Below are 16888 nucleotides of genomic sequence, written 5' to 3'. Positions count from 1 at the left end.
ATTAACTCAATTGCATGACTTCAGCTATTAGACTTCACAGGTTTAGAGTTTATATAGTACTGCCTTGGCTTACATCTGGTTTGCTATGTCTGATGCCAAATCCTCCCTATTCTCCATCTAGAACAGTTTGGTGTGGCTGAAAAAAACCCTGAATTTATTCTGTTGCATTATAGGGTCTCCTACGTTGCCCTGCTCTAGTCTTTCCCAGCATAGTGAGTTCTGAAGGCCACCAAGCACCAAGCTGTGATTCTCTTGCTCCCATCTGTGCTCACCAGTTTAAAGAAGATGCACTGCTTTGCGTCTCCTGCTTTTAAAGGAATGGCTTGTTCCAACTCCATTGGAAAACCAGCAGCGAGCTCCTGTGCTCCTCCCACTAGTTTGTTTCTTAAAGTAGCACTGCTTTGCTCTTGAATCTATTTAATTAGTTTCTTGCTGGAAAGAAACTCAAGGACTCCCTTTGCCAATTAACTAGGACAAAATACACTGTTAGTAGACAATATAGGATTTACCCAAAGATTTCAGAAAAGAAATGTGGGATACCTTTGGTGGTTAAACAGTTGTTCTGTTCAAAGAACAGTTGTTCTTTGGTGATAGGCTCTTGTCATTAAACATGCAACATGTTCCAGGTTTAGTTCCTTCCTGAAAGGTTTTCTTTCTGTGTAGCTTTAATATTGACAAATTATTTAATCCCCATAACATGTCAAAATTTAAGTCCTAGTCAAGCATTTCCTGTCTTTGGTCAAAAAAAAAAAAAAACAAAACAAAAAAAAACCACCAACAAAACCTAGTGAATGACTTAAGGCCTCTTACACAGGTCAGTCATGTGGTAGACTATATTTAGGAACATTAATAGCCATATTTAAAATAAAATTTCTATTATTGGCCTCCTAGATTGCTAGGTGCAATAACTTCAGCCAAGACAGAGCAATCAGATTGAGTTTGTTACTAGGAATATCTAAAAACCAACCACAAAACCTAATTTTAAACAGTGGGTTGTAATCCTTGCTGTTTGGTTTAGAACTCCTTCAGCAATTCCTTTCTAAATTCTATTTTAAACCAGTATGTCAGACTTCTGGCTGTTTTTTCACAATGTCCCAAACATAAAACACTTTGACCATTAAAGTAAATAGGAAAGAGTAACAACTGAAGAACTTAAAAAAATATATATTTTTTTTTTAGTACAGTGGATTCCCTTTAAATAGAGAGGTATGTTTGAAGAGGTGGGTGGTGGTGTGTGTGCCATGTTACTTGGTTGGGACCATAATGAACAACCTCATCTGTGATCTTCCTAGCAGCTGGAAAGAGGGCAAGCTTCTGTGGTTTGTGTCTTGTTTGGTTTGGGAAAGCATGAGTTGAACTTGGAAAGTATACCTACTATCTGAAACTTTTATCCTTCCTACTTTTTAAACCCCTAGAATAATAGCCACAAGCTTAAGCTGCCTTAAAAACACTGTTCTCTTTGCCAGAATAAGTCTATGCAAATTTCAGTCACTTTATGCAGCAAACCAGATCTCTCTGCTGGGAAACTGATGAATAAGTAGGTGTTTTCCATCCCTGTGCCCAGCGTGCTTTCTGCTAGTAAGCAGGTCAGCACTGTGACCCACAACATGTGCAGTGGGGGCTGTGTTTCAGCATCCTTCTTGACAGTGTGCACGAGCACATAAAAGTTACAGATTGAGCAGGATGCAGGTGGTTTGTACAGATAGAAAACCCAAAAGTGCTCCAGTGGGTGTTCAGCATGGGGTGTATCTTGAACAGCAGGACTGACTATCAGGTGCAACATTTGTGTTAATTTGGGGAGGGGGTTGATATGGTGTAGAAGTGCTAGGAGATGATGCAAAATGGTAACAGGCAATTCCTCACTTGAGTAGGCTGTCACATTCACTGCATACTGAATCTACAGCAGAGTTAAGTACTCTGGTGCACTAGGTATTAATGCCTGCACCATTGGTACCTGAGGTGTTTCCTCTTTAACAGGAAGAATTATGGGAGTATGTAGAAGACATAAGGGATTGACTTAAGTACCTTCAGCTTTCTCTTCATAGCAATACAGTGCTAAGTAGTGCTATGCTACAGTAAGGTAGCATCCTTTTTTATTTATATTTTTATTGCAATTCAAATTGATTTTGCTAACTCCATGTTAGAAAAGCTTTATTTAAATGATTTTTGAGTATATTTTATTGGTATGTTCCTTGAAGAGCTTTTGACATCTCTTCTCTTTGTGTAACTTAAGAGCCAAGTCTCTTCCATAATAATAAAGGTTAAAAATCCCAAAAGTCAGAGTCACAGAGTGGGTCAGGTGGGAAGGGACTGCAGCAGATCATCCAGTCCAACCTCCCTGCTCAAGCAGGGTCATCCTGCAGCACATGGCACAGGTTTGTGTTCAGACAGTTACTGAATTTCTCCAGTAAGGGAGACTCTACAGCCTCTCTGGGAAACCTGTTCCTGTGCAGTTACCTCCACTGTAAAGAAGTTCTTCCTCATATTCAGGTGGAACCTTCAGTGCATCAGTTGCTGCCTACTGTCTCTTGTCTTTACTAAATGAATTAATTGGTAGGGAAAGTGATTTGCCACTGTAGAACTTCCAGAAGCTTGTTCTTAACATTTTGTTGTAAATGTGGAAGGAAGCTATACTTAAAGTGCCAGAATTTAATTTTTAATCTTAATTTGCTACAATTATTAATGAGTAAAATGAGAAAATTAAATGTAAACTAGAAGAAATAACCAGAGACCAACACCTTTTGACTTATGAGCAGTCCTCAAGTGTAGAAAGTGGTACAGAGGAAATCCCAATAGAATTTCTCTGCATATTTTCCCAAAATCAAGAGCTCTGTAAATTACTGTATTTGTTACCTGGACAAGGGGAGCCCTGAAGAGAGCAGTATCATCACTATGGTGAATCTGTACTTTTTTATTTTCTTCTCTGTTATGCTTTCAGTTATCTCTACATGCCCTCAGTACTTCAGCCTTTGGTTTTGGTATCTCTGCCTATGTGGTTGCAGAGGCGTTAGGCACGGTCTCTGCCATGTGCTGCTGCTTTCTGCAGTAAACAAGGGTTTTATATGTGTGTTGTACTGCAAATGTTGTTTTAAGATGGGGAGGGAGGAAAAAAACGGCAACAAAGCTGGAAGCATTATTGTGCAACAGTAATATTACTGTGAAGGATTAGAGCTGGGGCTGAGGCTAATATATTATACCCCTGAGAATACTGTTACATGCTGATTCTCTGCAGAGGGAGAAGTGCAGGAAAACATATACTCAGGCAGCTAATGCACTAGTCATCCCCACATCCTCTGCTCAGCCCATGTGGTGTGGTAGGTACTATCTGAAGTGTCTGTGTGACTAAGCTGCATGAGCTGTTCAGTTATGCAGTAAGTTTGGGACAGAAGAGGTTATCAGTTCTTCCTTATAACTCAGGTGATGTTCTAATCATCAGATTCTTTTTTTTTGGTGCATGCAAATTTGGTGATTGACACTGACGTAAGAACTTTCCCTTGATTGTGTTTGTTGAAGGTCTTGCAAGGCCTGTGCCAAATGACTTGACCAGACTATCACTTAGAAGAGAGAGCAAAACTAAACATCTGTCCCTAATCCAAGTGCTGTTGTGTATTAAACATCTGTCTTCAAGTTCCCTGGCCCATGTGAGTGACATATCTGTGCACAGGCATGTGCTGGCTCTCATACAAAGACATGGAGACACATAGTTGGAACATGGAATTCTGGATGTGCGAGATGAAACTTGGAAACAAACACCACTTTATTCATCAAGCTAGCATGGCTAAGATATTAACTTAGACCAAAATATAATTATATTTTGTAGCACTGTACTTAGAGGCAAAATGCCCCTTTGCCAGAGAGGAAAGGAGCAGCCAGTTGCCTAGTAGGACAGTGAGAATGAAGAACTGGATTGTGCTACAGATGATATGATGGGAAGAGGGCAGGCTTCTTCAAGCAGGAGGAAATTAGAACAACAGGAGATAAAAAGACAAAACTTCTAGGGGGAAGCTGGGGAATAATCAGTTGGATTTGAACTGTACAAACAGAGAGATTTGAATCCAGAGACATCAAGTTTTTCAGGCCAGAGATTTGTTGTAAAATGTCCTAGCTGAGATAGTTGTAATTTTTATCATGTAAAGCATCAGATGATATGTATAATGATACAAATATTTTGTACTACTATCTATTTTTAAATTTAGGACTACTAGTAAGAAAAACAGTGAGTAGCAGCTAGTGTTGGTTAGACTAGATGCTGTCTGCAGGATGTACTGAGCAGGCTGTATCAGTTTTATCAGTGTTTGGTGGTGGGGGGGGGAAATGTACTGATATAATTCATCCCACTGCATAGCTCAAGCCATTTGGTTTATTATTAGGGTACAGAATTCTTACAGATACATGTGTGGTGGTTTGGGTTTTTTTTTCCTGTTTGGGTGGAGTTTTTCCCTTTGGCTGAGGCGCCTGGTGTTAGAAACACTGTCTTCCTCTGAAGGTCTTCAGAATCACTTTCTTCCTCTCTCTGAATAAGTAGTGTAGGCAGTTATCTGAAAGTCTTCTTCTTTAGGCACCAGCAGTAGCATAACTATCTTGGGCAGTCTAAATCCCATCTTAAATTTTTCCTTTTGCTTAGTCTTGTGTATCAAACCAGCATGGTGAATGAGTATGTATACCATGTCATCTAATTCACAGGGTGAAATGGTATGACACAAGCTGGTGGTTTGGGACAGAAGCTGTTTGACTTCTCACTAGAGTTGCTGGTTTTAGGAATAGTTTTGGAGAAAGTAAAAGTAACTTTCCATGTGATTGTAATGAGTGCACAAAACACATCTGCAAAGAAGTGTTAATTCTATGAAGAATCTCTTATCCTTTGCTTGGCAATAGATTCTTTCTACTCCTATTGATTAAATGTGCTCTCTTGGTTCTTCTTCCTCTTAATACTGTTTGTGGAAGATAACCTTTCAGAGCAAGGGAAACCTTCACTCTCATCTCTGAGGGGTAGATCTGGGACATGAGATCAGGAACTTGTCCACTCTGAGAGCTGTGCAAGATGCTGTCTCTTACCAATACCTACCTGGAATTCTGTGATTGTTGCTGAGTCAAAAGAGCAAAGAGCTACAGGGAAGTTAACCAGACTTCACCCCACTCTGAATGCTGCTTTCAGCCTGCAGCATATCTGCTTTGCATTTCAGATCTAGCATAGGAAGGGATGGTGCTTAGATACATGCTGTCTTACAGCTAACACAGGAGCTGTTGTTCAAACCTGAGCTCCACTGTTAGTATGCAAGTGACACCTTGAGAGGGTTTGTGGTGGGTTTTTCAATCCCATGTACTCTGTTCCTCATCTGAGACATGTGAAGCACAATGGAAATACAGCATGTCTTAAGCATGAATTTTGTCATAGTAAAAGTAAAAGAATGGTTTTGATTTCCTTTTGAGAGGTGTTCCAAGTGTCTCAGTCAGAACTAGGGCTCCATTCCCCTTGCTCATATTTTCAGTTTCACAATAACTTTGCATAGCTTTAAATGTGGTTTCTAGCTTGACGCTTCTAAGGCTTTTCTCTTTATCCCCAGAGCTCAAACTTGGTGTTATTTGGACTTTGTGTAAACATAGCTCTTACTTTTCTGAGAGAGTCAGCTCTGGAGAAGGAAAAAGCTTGTGGTATGTCAGAGCTTCAAACCACTCCTTACTGATTTATTGCTAGTGTGGAGACAACCCAGAGTGCATTAATTCATCAATTCTTGTAAGCAGAGAGGAGAGAAAGAATAGGAGGAAACAAGAAAGGGGGTGGAGGGGAAAAGAGTTAGGGAAGAGAAAATAAAAACATGGGGAAATATAAGGGATGGGAGGAAAGACATAGCAAAGCAGTTGTTTTTGAGTGAGTGGTCTAGGAATTTCTGGAAAATAAGGTGCTTCCCTAGAAGGCAGTGTAAATGTCTGTGCCCTTCTTATTACTGTGGCCTTTACAAGCCAGGACACTATTCAGACTCAAGTCACTTCTGACCACCAGATTGCGTTGAGGGGTTTTTGCAGTTGTGCTTAGGTTACAACTGACTTTAATATCAGTCTGCTTTAGGCTGGCTTCATCTTGCCTTACCTTAAGACCTCTTCTGTGTGTAGCCGATATCCCCTTCTCTAAAATACTCAGAGCTTAACTCTAACAGCTTGTCTGCTAGTGATTTAACTTGTGACCTCCCTCACTTCTGTATATATTTTGTATATTATATTTTAAACACCTATAGCTGTACACCTATGTCTATCTGAAATTCACAGATGGTGCCTTGGTATTGGCACCACTATTCAAAGGTAGTGGTTCATTGCAGTAAAGTTTATGGAAATCTTTAATAAGGATCTAATAGGTTCATGATTCTTAAAGCAAGAAAATGAGACAGGCAGGCTTGTCCTCTCCAGACCAAAATGTGTTGCACTTGTGCCAGCTTTAGATCCAGTTGAAAAAACAGTTCTACAGTGTGCAGGCTTTTCTCCCATATTATGTAGGATGGAGTTTTCCCATCCAGCAGAGATGAGGATGCTTTTAAAATGCATATCATCTTGACCTCGCTGTTGGAAATTATCGTAAGCCTTGTGCCTCTGGCTGCTGAGAGTACTCTGAGGTGTGCAGAGGATCTAGGACTCTAGTACTGGGAAATGGCATGGTGCAAGGTCTTCCCAGCTTTTGCCTGAGGTCATCTGCTGCTCCAATGCTTTGATAATCTCTTGGATAGTAAAAACTGATTAGACAAATGAATTCTGAGTAATGTAGTTAGTCTTTAGTAATTACATACCTGTCCTTTTGTTCATGTCATCTTTTGGGAATATTGAATGTTTGGGTCATATTGCAGTGGGATTCCATTTTAGTTATTTTACTCTGTAAAGAAGTATGCTACTTCTGAGATGAGCTGGGAAGTTGATCTATTTCAGCTATTTTCTCAATATTTCTCCTGTATTTCCTATGTTTTCAATTGTCTTACTTATTACACCATTTTTCTTTTTATTACATTTCTTTTTTCTTACCTTTGACTCTTCCAGTTCTTTCCCTTCTGTCTGTTTGCCTTTCCCATCTACAGTTTCTTTCAGATGAAATTAAGTGATTTTCTTTTTTTCTTTGAAGTGTTTTCACCCTTGCCTACAGGATCTGAATAACAGCCTCACCCAGTTAATTTCAGGTTGCTGCTGTTTGGCAGTGCTGCAAGAAGCCACAGTGGCACCAGTGCTGGTGACAAACATAGGAAAATGCAAGGTCGGGAAAGTCTTTGGCTCTGTCACATTCAGTGGCTGTATTTTTTGGAATATGTGCAAGGATCTATCTCTCTGGGGCACTTCTGCATGGACAGCTTATGGCTTGTCTATTTGTAGTATTCTTTTGAAGGAGGAGTTTTAACAATCTCTTGTTTTCTGTGTTTGCCACCATATCTTTTTGTCTCTACCCACCCATGTATTTGATAGGCAGTATTCTCATATCCATAGATCTAGAAACTGTCCATTGCTTTTCCAATCTTTAAAATCTTTCATGGTCTGTGCAGTAATCAAACCACATTGTCTAAGGTTTTGGCAGCAGTGGTTGCCATATATAATATTCTAATTTCTCTAGAAAGCAAACAAAAAAAAAAATTACACCAATTTCTTTGCTAAACACCTGGGTAGAGTTTTTTATTCTTCTTCTTTCAACATGCCCTAACAGTGATTTGTCCCTAAGGCAATCCAGTAGATTTATTTTGTTTTGCAATCAATGTTACTCTTCAGATACCTTTTATCACTGAAAAGACACTTTCTTTCTTTTTTTTTTTTTTTTTTTTTTTTTTTTTTTTTTTTTTTAATATATGATACATACATAAATATTTAAAATACAGGATTTTATCAGTCAGGGAGGTAAAGCAAATAAACATAGTAGCTACTCATGAGTTACTCATGACTGAAGTCTCTGGAATAATTGTTTCAACTCAAAGTCAGAGCTTGTTTCCCATGTGCTTTATTGTCCTGGAGACTGAAGTTGCTGGCAGTGTTCTAGAGCTTTTATACATTATCTTTTACTTCTTCTGGGCTTGAGCCTTGGAATAGCTTGAAGAACCTGGAGAGGTTGAAGTTGGTGGTTAGTCTGTGTAGGGACTTAAAGGCTAGGTCTAAAGAGTTCACAGTAGACAATGTGCTGACATGACTTTCTGCACTATAAGTTGAAATTTCATACATGTTGAAAAGAGTTATGCCTATAAACAGCAGCCTGTTATACTACTGGAATAAAGAATGTGGCTTTAGTGGGATTGTCTGCAATTCAGAGGATGATACCTGTCTACTGGACATGTGCAGTTGATTGTGGATCATATTTATGAATGAGTCTGGAGACTTCGGTAGGCATTTGACAGGTTGTCAGGATTTAAGAACCAAAGGAAGGCAGGCATCAAAACTCTGAAGTTAGTCATCCCTAAACATCCGTGTAAGTCAGTCTTGTGTTAGTGTGACTGACACCAATCAGAGAGAGCGATTCTGCTTTACAAGGCAGTTCTGTGAAAATGAAGATTTGGAGACACAGCTACTGCAGTGATAGATGCCAGTAACTAACTGTGATGGATAAGTGAGATGTTAAGTTTGCCTGCCAGTTTGTGTTATTGTAAAATCTACCTGGTGTGTAGATGTAATAATTAATTTGTTTTATAAAGTGACTTTAAAATGACCTTTTCTGTGATATAGTTGCATAATAAAAACTGGTGCCACCAACACAAAACAGTTGCAAAGTGGTCAATTATGTCAATAGGCTTCTTTCATATGATCCTTCTGAAGATCTTTGGAAAAGTCTAGGAAAAATGGCATCAAGTTCTAGCTCTCACAGAGGGGTAGCAAATAATGGAAGCTCTAGGACTGTTGCTGAATGCCCTTAGCCACCAGCCTGGATCATGGGAGGTAGTCCCTGCTGCGCTGAGGGTATGGCCCATAGCTGTGGGATTGTGTGCAATGAGCCACAGCTGTGGTTGCAGAGAAAGGCTCAAAGTCAAAAATATTGACTTAAAAGAAGTGGCAGGCAGTCCCAGTTCCAAAGTACAATGTAGTAACCTTTCTACAAATGACTGCACTTCAGACAGCTGTGGGTTTCTTCCACATAAGCAAAAATATGTAGGTTTTTGTACAGATTTATATTTTTATAAATATTAGTGGTATGAATGTATAGTGTAGAAACATATTTAATATATTAAAAAAATACATACAGTTGTACTAACAGATGTGTTTGACTTTATATAGGAGGAAATGTAGTCTGTATTATATACTTTTTTAATCTATAAATACTAATACACAATACTAAAACTGTACTATAGCAGATGTCTGACTTCCTCTAGTAGCCTGTATTCCTTTAATTGGAGTTATTTTGATAAAGAAGGACAAGAAGATTGAGACCAAATTTTAAATCCCATTTAAGTCCCTTCCTTTGATTTCTAAAAGAGCTGCTTTTCATCATGTCAATAAATTGAGATAAAGTTAACTCCTTAAGGCACATGACTTAAGTGTACCTGATTAACTATCTGTCTGGTAGGAGTGGGGACTGAAGCCCTTAATTTAAAAATTAAACTCATCCCTGACCTAAAGCTGAAATTGAGATTCTGCTGAAATCTGTAGTTTGGGCCTTGTTTGGTGGAAAAGACCCACCAGCTAGTGTGCTGCATATGACTGCTATTCAGCCCTATTTTCTAGTCACTCTTCTCACATTGGCGGTCCTATGTGTATCCTGTGTTGAAGATGCAATTGTAGTTTAAATGTACAATGCTGTGAAATACTTGACTCGTGTGCAATAAGAAAAATCATATTGTTTTAGGATTTCTTTAATGACTTTTATGTAAGAAAGTTGCATTGTTTCCTGCTTTCATAGAAGTTTTCACAGTATTTCTGCTTCACTGTTTTATGCAACTCCTTGAGGCCTACAAAGAATTGTTCTGTTCTTGACTTACCAGATGTTATCAGCCACTTGTTCTCACTAGAAAATGTAGTCTGTGTAGGTGGACCAAAAGCTGAGGGATTACTGTTCAGAAATACAGTTCATGTTCACTTAATTCATTAATTGTTCTTCAGAAATAATGAAAGTTTCATTTTCATTCCATGCACATCTCTGGGAGTGCCTAAGAGTTACATTAATATATATTGTGTTATTACAGTAAGAAGACTTGAGTCACTTCTCTCTCTTTATGCACAGATTCCCTTTCAATGTGGACATTCACATGACTGACCAATTAAACAGTCATTAGTCAGGTTGTTAATTATTTATTACAAGATTGCTCTGAATAAACTCTTACTAAAGCTATTTCCTATGCTTATGACTTCCAGTTTGCTTTGGGATGCTGTCCCAGAAAATCATGTGCTATGATTGCTATATATCTTAAAAATTCACTATTACCAGATGTGGACCACAGCAAAAATATGTAAATGAGATTGACCTTGACTGCAGTAGAATTGGGAGTTTGGACTGATGACCAACTTCTCTTCTGATTTTCTGTGCCTCTGATTCTGATTCGATGTCTCTGCTGTCAATATTGATGTTTGGACTGAGTTTGGCGAGCAACACAATCTCCAGTGAACTATATATTTAGTATGCTGGGGTCTGTTGAACTGTACCTTCACTAGCATGATTTCTTGGGACCTCCTAGTAAATAGCCAAACTATGGAGCAAAATTTTCTACTGGTTGTTTGTTAACTAGTGCTGTCATTCAACACAATGACACACCAAGATGTTTTTCAATATCTTGTTCCTCTAGAAATCCTCTTAGTTACCTTGTCTTTCTTGCAATTACTTAGCAAGTATTATGAAGTATTGCACATCACTAGAAAGCATGAGAATACAATCTAAAGCCATAAGAGGCCACAGTTGGGGAACAGTAGGAGTTTTAATCTGGCTTTGAAAGAAGGTGCTTGTTTTTCTACTTTTCTCTTACAAGTTTGTTGTTTGGTTTTATGCTTTATTTTTTTAAGCTTTTTAAAGTGTTGTGATGTAAACAGAGAAGCTTACTATTGAGTTGCAGCAGTGTGCTGGATGATCATGAAACAAGTCCTAGTCCATGCACTGAAAAGTTTCTTTCTCTGTTCCTTTACAGGGGTACCCAGGAGAGATGATTGAGTGGGGTGTGGAGGCTTTTTGTACAAGGCTTTTTAGGCTAGGTGGCAAATTTCTTGGTCCTTGCTTTAACGGCAGTGACATTGTGTCCTCTCCTTGCCCCATAATGAATGTAAAATTTCTTTATTAAAAGAAGCTGTTTGGCAAGGAGGGGAGAGCAGGAATGGCTCTGCTACCATTTGAGGCTGAATTCAGATTTTGCTCAGTTATCACCATGGCTGAATTCAGCATGGATTACATGCCAGCTGTATGGGGTAGCTGATTTCTGCTGGTCTGTTGAAAGCCAACTTGAAAGGCATTTTGATTCATTCTTGCTTTGCAAAAGACAAAGAGGAGAGCAAAAGTGGAATTTACCACAGTGATACCAGTAAGCCTCTACTGAATATCCTAGAAAACAAGGCTAAGCCTTGGGGCTGAAAGCTTGATATTTTCCCTTTGTTGTCACTTATTGACCCACACTGAATATATGTATAATTTTGTTTCCCTGAATTGAGCCATTCAGTCAGCTTTAGTCTGATTTTTGTCAGATTTACATCTTAGCCTTAAAATTTGCTGTGATTTTGGTCTGCCTGATGTATGTAAGTGCATCTTGACGTAATCTGTCCTTCATTGTTCATTTCCGGGTTTCATCTACTTGCAACCATAAGCATCAGATATGCAATAAACTAGGCAGGACAAGCAAATAACTAATGGCAGACAGTTCAGATATATTTGGTCACTACTTCTCAAATACCTCATGAATCTGTCTGTAAATGTCAGATAAAGCAAAGTTTAGAAGAAGAAAATTGCTTTCGCTAGTAATTTGTGTGTGAAATGAAAAAGTAGTGAAAAGTAGAAGTGAAAAGTAGTAGTAGTAGTGAAAAGTACAGAAGCAGTCTAGTAGCCTTAGAAATCATGGGGTTTCATTCAAATCACCGTGTTGGACTTTCATGTTGAGGTCTCAGAAAAGACTGCACAGCACAAGTTGTATTTTGTGAGGTGGAACCATTATTCGTGTGCTGTTCTATGGGGCTGTTCCATCTGTTTCTATTGAAATAGTGTGGAGTTTTTTGTGTGGGGTTTCAGAGGAAGTGCTCTAAAGCAGCCCTGGAAATGGGGTTGCTTAGCCCTTATTCTCTCCCCCCTTATCTCGCTGTTGACTGCACAAGGAAAAAATCTTTTGGTGGTACTTACGTACATCATAAAAAACATCTTCTAATGAATTGGACTGAATGAGAGGGCTGACAAAATCTTCACTTTGTTTCAGAAATGTTAGGGATCTTGGTGGAGTCATGCCCACAATTAACTGAATATCCAAGACCTGTACTTCAAAGAAATATTTGTGAAGTCTGCATGTGATTTCTTGGGGGACAAAAAGCATGCTTTTCTTGAACATTTGCCTAAATCTAGTATAGTAAGCATTAGTTTGTTGCAGTTCTGGAGGCTTGCAAAGTTCACAGATATGACTTAAAAATTAGCAGTTTGTGCAAGGAGTAATGGAGGCAGAGGGGGGGGGGGAAGAAAACAAACCCCGAAAAAACTGTAACTGTGATTTGAGTAACGTAACTGCTGGTGTAATGAAGGTAAGGAACCACCTAATTTTGGAAAGGAGGAAGGCATGACAATGTGAACCTTTCAGCAGCTTGGGATGTGAATTTTCTATGCTTGGAAGGTCAATGTCACAGTGATAAAACATTACTAGTAAATGCGTTGTTAAAATTTGATGTACTCCATAAGTTACCCTAGATGCTTTGGGGGAGTGTGTGGGTTTTTGTTTTGTTTTTCTTCATTTAAAATTCATAAATTAGCTTTTCTCTTTGCAAATACATTTCTTACGTGTGAGATTTTCTTTCTGCTTAGTCAGTTGACAGCACACCATCTGGGCCCTGAAGATAAAGATGCTCTGCATGATCCTATCCTATCACTGTCTTGAGGGTGGTATGTAGGTTAGTATAGCCTATTCTTATAGCTCACTTTTTTTGTCCCAGATGGTTGTTGCTACAACCAAGTTGTGCTCTCAGCATATTGAAAGGGTTGGAGGAAATTGCAGGCTAAAACTTGCAGTGTACTCAAAATATTTATTGTTCTTGCTAAAATTAACAGCAAACTGATTGATCTGTCATGCTCCTGGGAACAAAAATATCTGGCTCTGTGAGCTGAAATACCATCATGCTGGAAAAGGGCATAATAAATGCCTGGCTTATGAAAGACCTTTTAAGTCTTGCCTGCGTAGCTGAGGTTAAGGCATGTCATGAATAAATTTTAATGTTTGTGAGAGAAAGCTTGCAACTAGTGATGAAAATCACAGGAATCGGAAATGAGATTTTTGCATTTGTAATATGTGAAAAAAGTCTGTGACCTAAGGGTATTCTTGCTTGCCTTCATATGTTTAGTGTATTATTTGTGGGGTTATTTTTCCTTCTGCTTTCTATATGCAAGTTCTATCAGGCAGGGGATATAAAAGGGAATGCAAGTGCTGCATAACTATTGCTGGTTAATTAGGTCGTTGGAAAAAACAAACCCAACAAGCAATAGCTGACAATGTGATTTTCAATGGCAGAAATGTACTGAGTATCAATATAAGAAAATAATGGAGTATCTTTACTTTTTGTGCTGTTCTTCAGACTGCTCTGCGATGACTACAGCAAGATACAGGCCTACCTGGGACTTGGTACTTGACCCATTAGTGTCCTGTAAGCTCTGCCTTGGTGAATACCCCGTGGAGCAGATGACAACAATAGCACAATGCCAATGCATCTTCTGTACCCTGGTGAGTTTGTGTTCTTTATTAGACATAAAAAAACAAGATATAGGTTTAACTGCAGATATAGTGTATTTCTGCTGGTAGGACTCACCCTGAAATATTGATCTTGCGGTGGGAATAAATAACTATTGCTGTGTACTTGACCCAAAAGCTAGGAAGTAAACCTTTGTTTACCTGCAATTAAAAAAAAATATTCTGCACTTCAAGGTTACCAAGGTTATTTACACTTTCCCTTTTATCTATCAGTGGCTTGGATCTGGGGGTGGTTTTGGTGCTCCTTATGTACCTTATAAAAGACAACTTCTAATGAGTTGGACTGAATGGGAGGGCTGACAAAATCTTCACTTTTTTTCAGAAATGTTAGAGACCTTGGTGGAGTTATGCCCACAATTAATTGAATATCAAAGACTACTGGGGTGGTTTTATGATTGATTGGGTTTTTGTTGAGTGCTGAGGTGTTTGTGGTTTGGTTGGGGTTTTTTTTCCTAACTTTTTTTTTTAACTTTAGAATAGAATAGAGTTTTTCAGTTGAAAGAGATCACTTCAACCATGATCTGTGGTCCAACTGCCTGGCCACTTCATGGCTTGTGAAAAGCTAAAGCATGGTGTTAAAAGGCATTGTCCAAATACCTCATAAACACTGCTCTAGGAAGCCTGTTCCAATGTTCAGTCACCATCTCTGTAAAGAAATGCTTCCTTATGTCCAATGTGAACCTTGCCTGATGCAGCTTTGAACAATTCCCATGTGTCTTTGTCAATGGATACCTGGGAGAAGAGCTCAGCACCTCCCTTTCTACTTTCCTTCCTCAAGAAACTTTAGAGAGCAATGAGGTCACTCCTCAGTCTCTCCAAACTAGACAAACCTAAGGTTCTCAGCTGCTCCTCACAGCACACTCCTTCCAGCCCTTTCACCAGCTTTGTTGTCCTCTGGAGATGCATCCAAGGACATTCACATGCTTAAGAGGTGTGGCCCAGAACTCCACCCACGCTGAAGGTGAGGCTGCTCCAACTCTGAACACAGCGGGACAATCGCCTCTTTTGAGCAGCTGGTGATGCTGGGTTTGGTGATCCCAGGATGGGCTTTGCCCTCCTGGCTGCTGGCCACTGCTGACTCACATGGAGCCTGCTGTCACCCAGCACCCCAGATGCCTTTCTGCAGGGCTGCTCTCCCACCACTCCTCTCCTAATTCATACTTGTGCCTGGTGTTACTCCATACCAGGTGCAGAAACTGGCAATTCAATTTGTTAAATTTTATGCCATTAATCATTTCCCTACTCCAGTTTATCTAGATCCCTCTGCAAGGCATCTTGCCCCTCAACAGAATCAGCAGCAGTTTCTAGTTTTGTATCATCATCAAACGTGCTAATGGTACATTTGATTCTTGGGTCCAAACAGTTGATAAACACATTGAACACAACTGACACTAGAGCTGAGCTCTGAGGAGCAGTGCTGATGACTGGTTGCCAAGCAAATGTAGTCCCATTCACTACAAACCTTGGAGCCCAGTTTTACATTCAGAGCTCGTCTCACAGCTGGACAGCTTGTGCAGAAGGGTGCTGAAAGGGGCAGTATCAAAAGCCTCACTAAAACCAGTGAAACTACATCCACTGCCTCCTCCTTAATTCCAGGCGGGTGACCTTGTCATAGCAAGTTATCAAATTAGTTAAACAGTCTCTCTTTTTTACCCTATGTTGATGGTGCCTGATGACTGCATTGTTCTTTAAATGCATTTCAATAGTACCCAGCATAGCCATGCACACACTTGTAACTAGAGAAGTATTTAATGTATTACAGATTCTAATTTCACTGTGTCATAATTACAGTCACAAAACAGGCTTCCATTACCATATTGTGGAAAGGCCTACCTGTAATAACAAGAATCTTGTCAGTTAAATACAAAACACTGGGGAACATGTGTAGTATTTGACAAAGAATATCATCATCACAGTTAATGGATGTTGCTAGTTTAGGAACAGAGGAAACTACTAGTCAGTTTCTATCCCTAATACTGAACTTTAATTAAAATTTTAGTTCATTAAATATTGCAATAGGTGCAATTACACCAAAACCTTGTAATGATGGTACAGCAGAGGAAAAATTGGAGTATTATCAGTAAGAATATAACTTGTGGGATACATGATACTCAAACTTTAATTTCCCAAGAGTTTATGATATGATATTATAGACTCAGACATGGAATTGGGTGACTTTTTTTTTTTAATTTAAAAAGTCCTCCCCAGAAAAGTTTTTTGGTGTATATTGTTAATATTTAAGATCAAGGATTTTAGTTTATTTTATTTTTCTTCATGGAAATACTACCATTTTTTTTTTTAAATAGTAGATTTCATTTTTCCTGGTGGTTATTGAAGATATAGGAGGGAACTAATGGAACAGGTAGATCTACTGTAAAAGAAATGTTGCTCAAGCATGCAAAAGCATATAAAATAGTAGGCTCCATGAAAACTCTTCTCTTCTGGTGCTTACAGCTGAGTGTTGTATTTGAATGCAGATAATATTTAAATGTCAGTTTTCAGTAACACTTCCATGGCAGCAGAAGGATTGGGTTACCAAATACATTTTTTCATCTTCACCTTGTTCCTTTCAATGTTTACTGCCATCCCTGCTCTTTTGATTTTTTGGTTAGTATGTGGTTGCTGACTCTTACAGCTGTTTTGAAAGATATAACCAGTTACAGATATCAGATATGTAACCTTTACTGATAACCTCTTCTTAGCAGCTGATATAGTCATCTGACTGATGACATGGAATTTGTGTTTTGAACTCTGTTCAGGAGGAATCATAAGCCAGTTTTTACTACTTGTATTTGATTGTCTTGAATAGTTCATTCAGCTTTGTCCTGTTTAAAGAAATTTTTGTATTTTGCCTGCATCTTGTTTACTACTAATATGCTTCATACAGTGACATTTGAGTGCCCTGAAAAAATTATTTATCCTAAAGCTTTCCCATAAATTAACAGATAGTATTACCCTTACTTTCCTTGACGATGGTGAGGGAAGTATTAAGAATCAATCCCAACAAATGTGAGAGGCAGTAGCTATAAACC

At 38.8% G+C, this 16888-nt stretch overlaps 1 protein-coding gene across 4 annotated transcripts in view; it reads left to right on the top strand.

Annotated features, from left to right (window-relative positions):
- RNF144A (ring finger protein 144A) overlaps window positions 1-16888 on the top strand; it is an 83378-nt gene that overhangs the window by 19851 nt on the left and 46639 nt on the right. For all 4 annotated transcript variants that reach the window (XM_068183509.1, XM_068183508.1, XM_068183507.1 and 1 more), the window contains one exon: window positions 13684-13829. In XM_068183509.1, coding sequence (XP_068039610.1) covers window positions 13695-13829 — 135 coding nt within the window. In that variant the 5' untranslated portion in view covers window positions 13684-13694. The remainder of the gene's footprint in view (window positions 1-13683; window positions 13830-16888) is intronic.

The sequence above is a fragment of the Anomalospiza imberbis genome, chromosome 3 (assembly GCF_031753505.1).
Source record: "Anomalospiza imberbis isolate Cuckoo-Finch-1a 21T00152 chromosome 3, ASM3175350v1, whole genome shotgun sequence".
Lineage (NCBI taxonomy): Eukaryota > Metazoa > Chordata > Aves > Passeriformes > Viduidae > Anomalospiza > Anomalospiza imberbis.
Note: the sequence above shows the minus strand (reverse complement) of the source record. Positions and strands in the feature narration are given on the sequence as shown.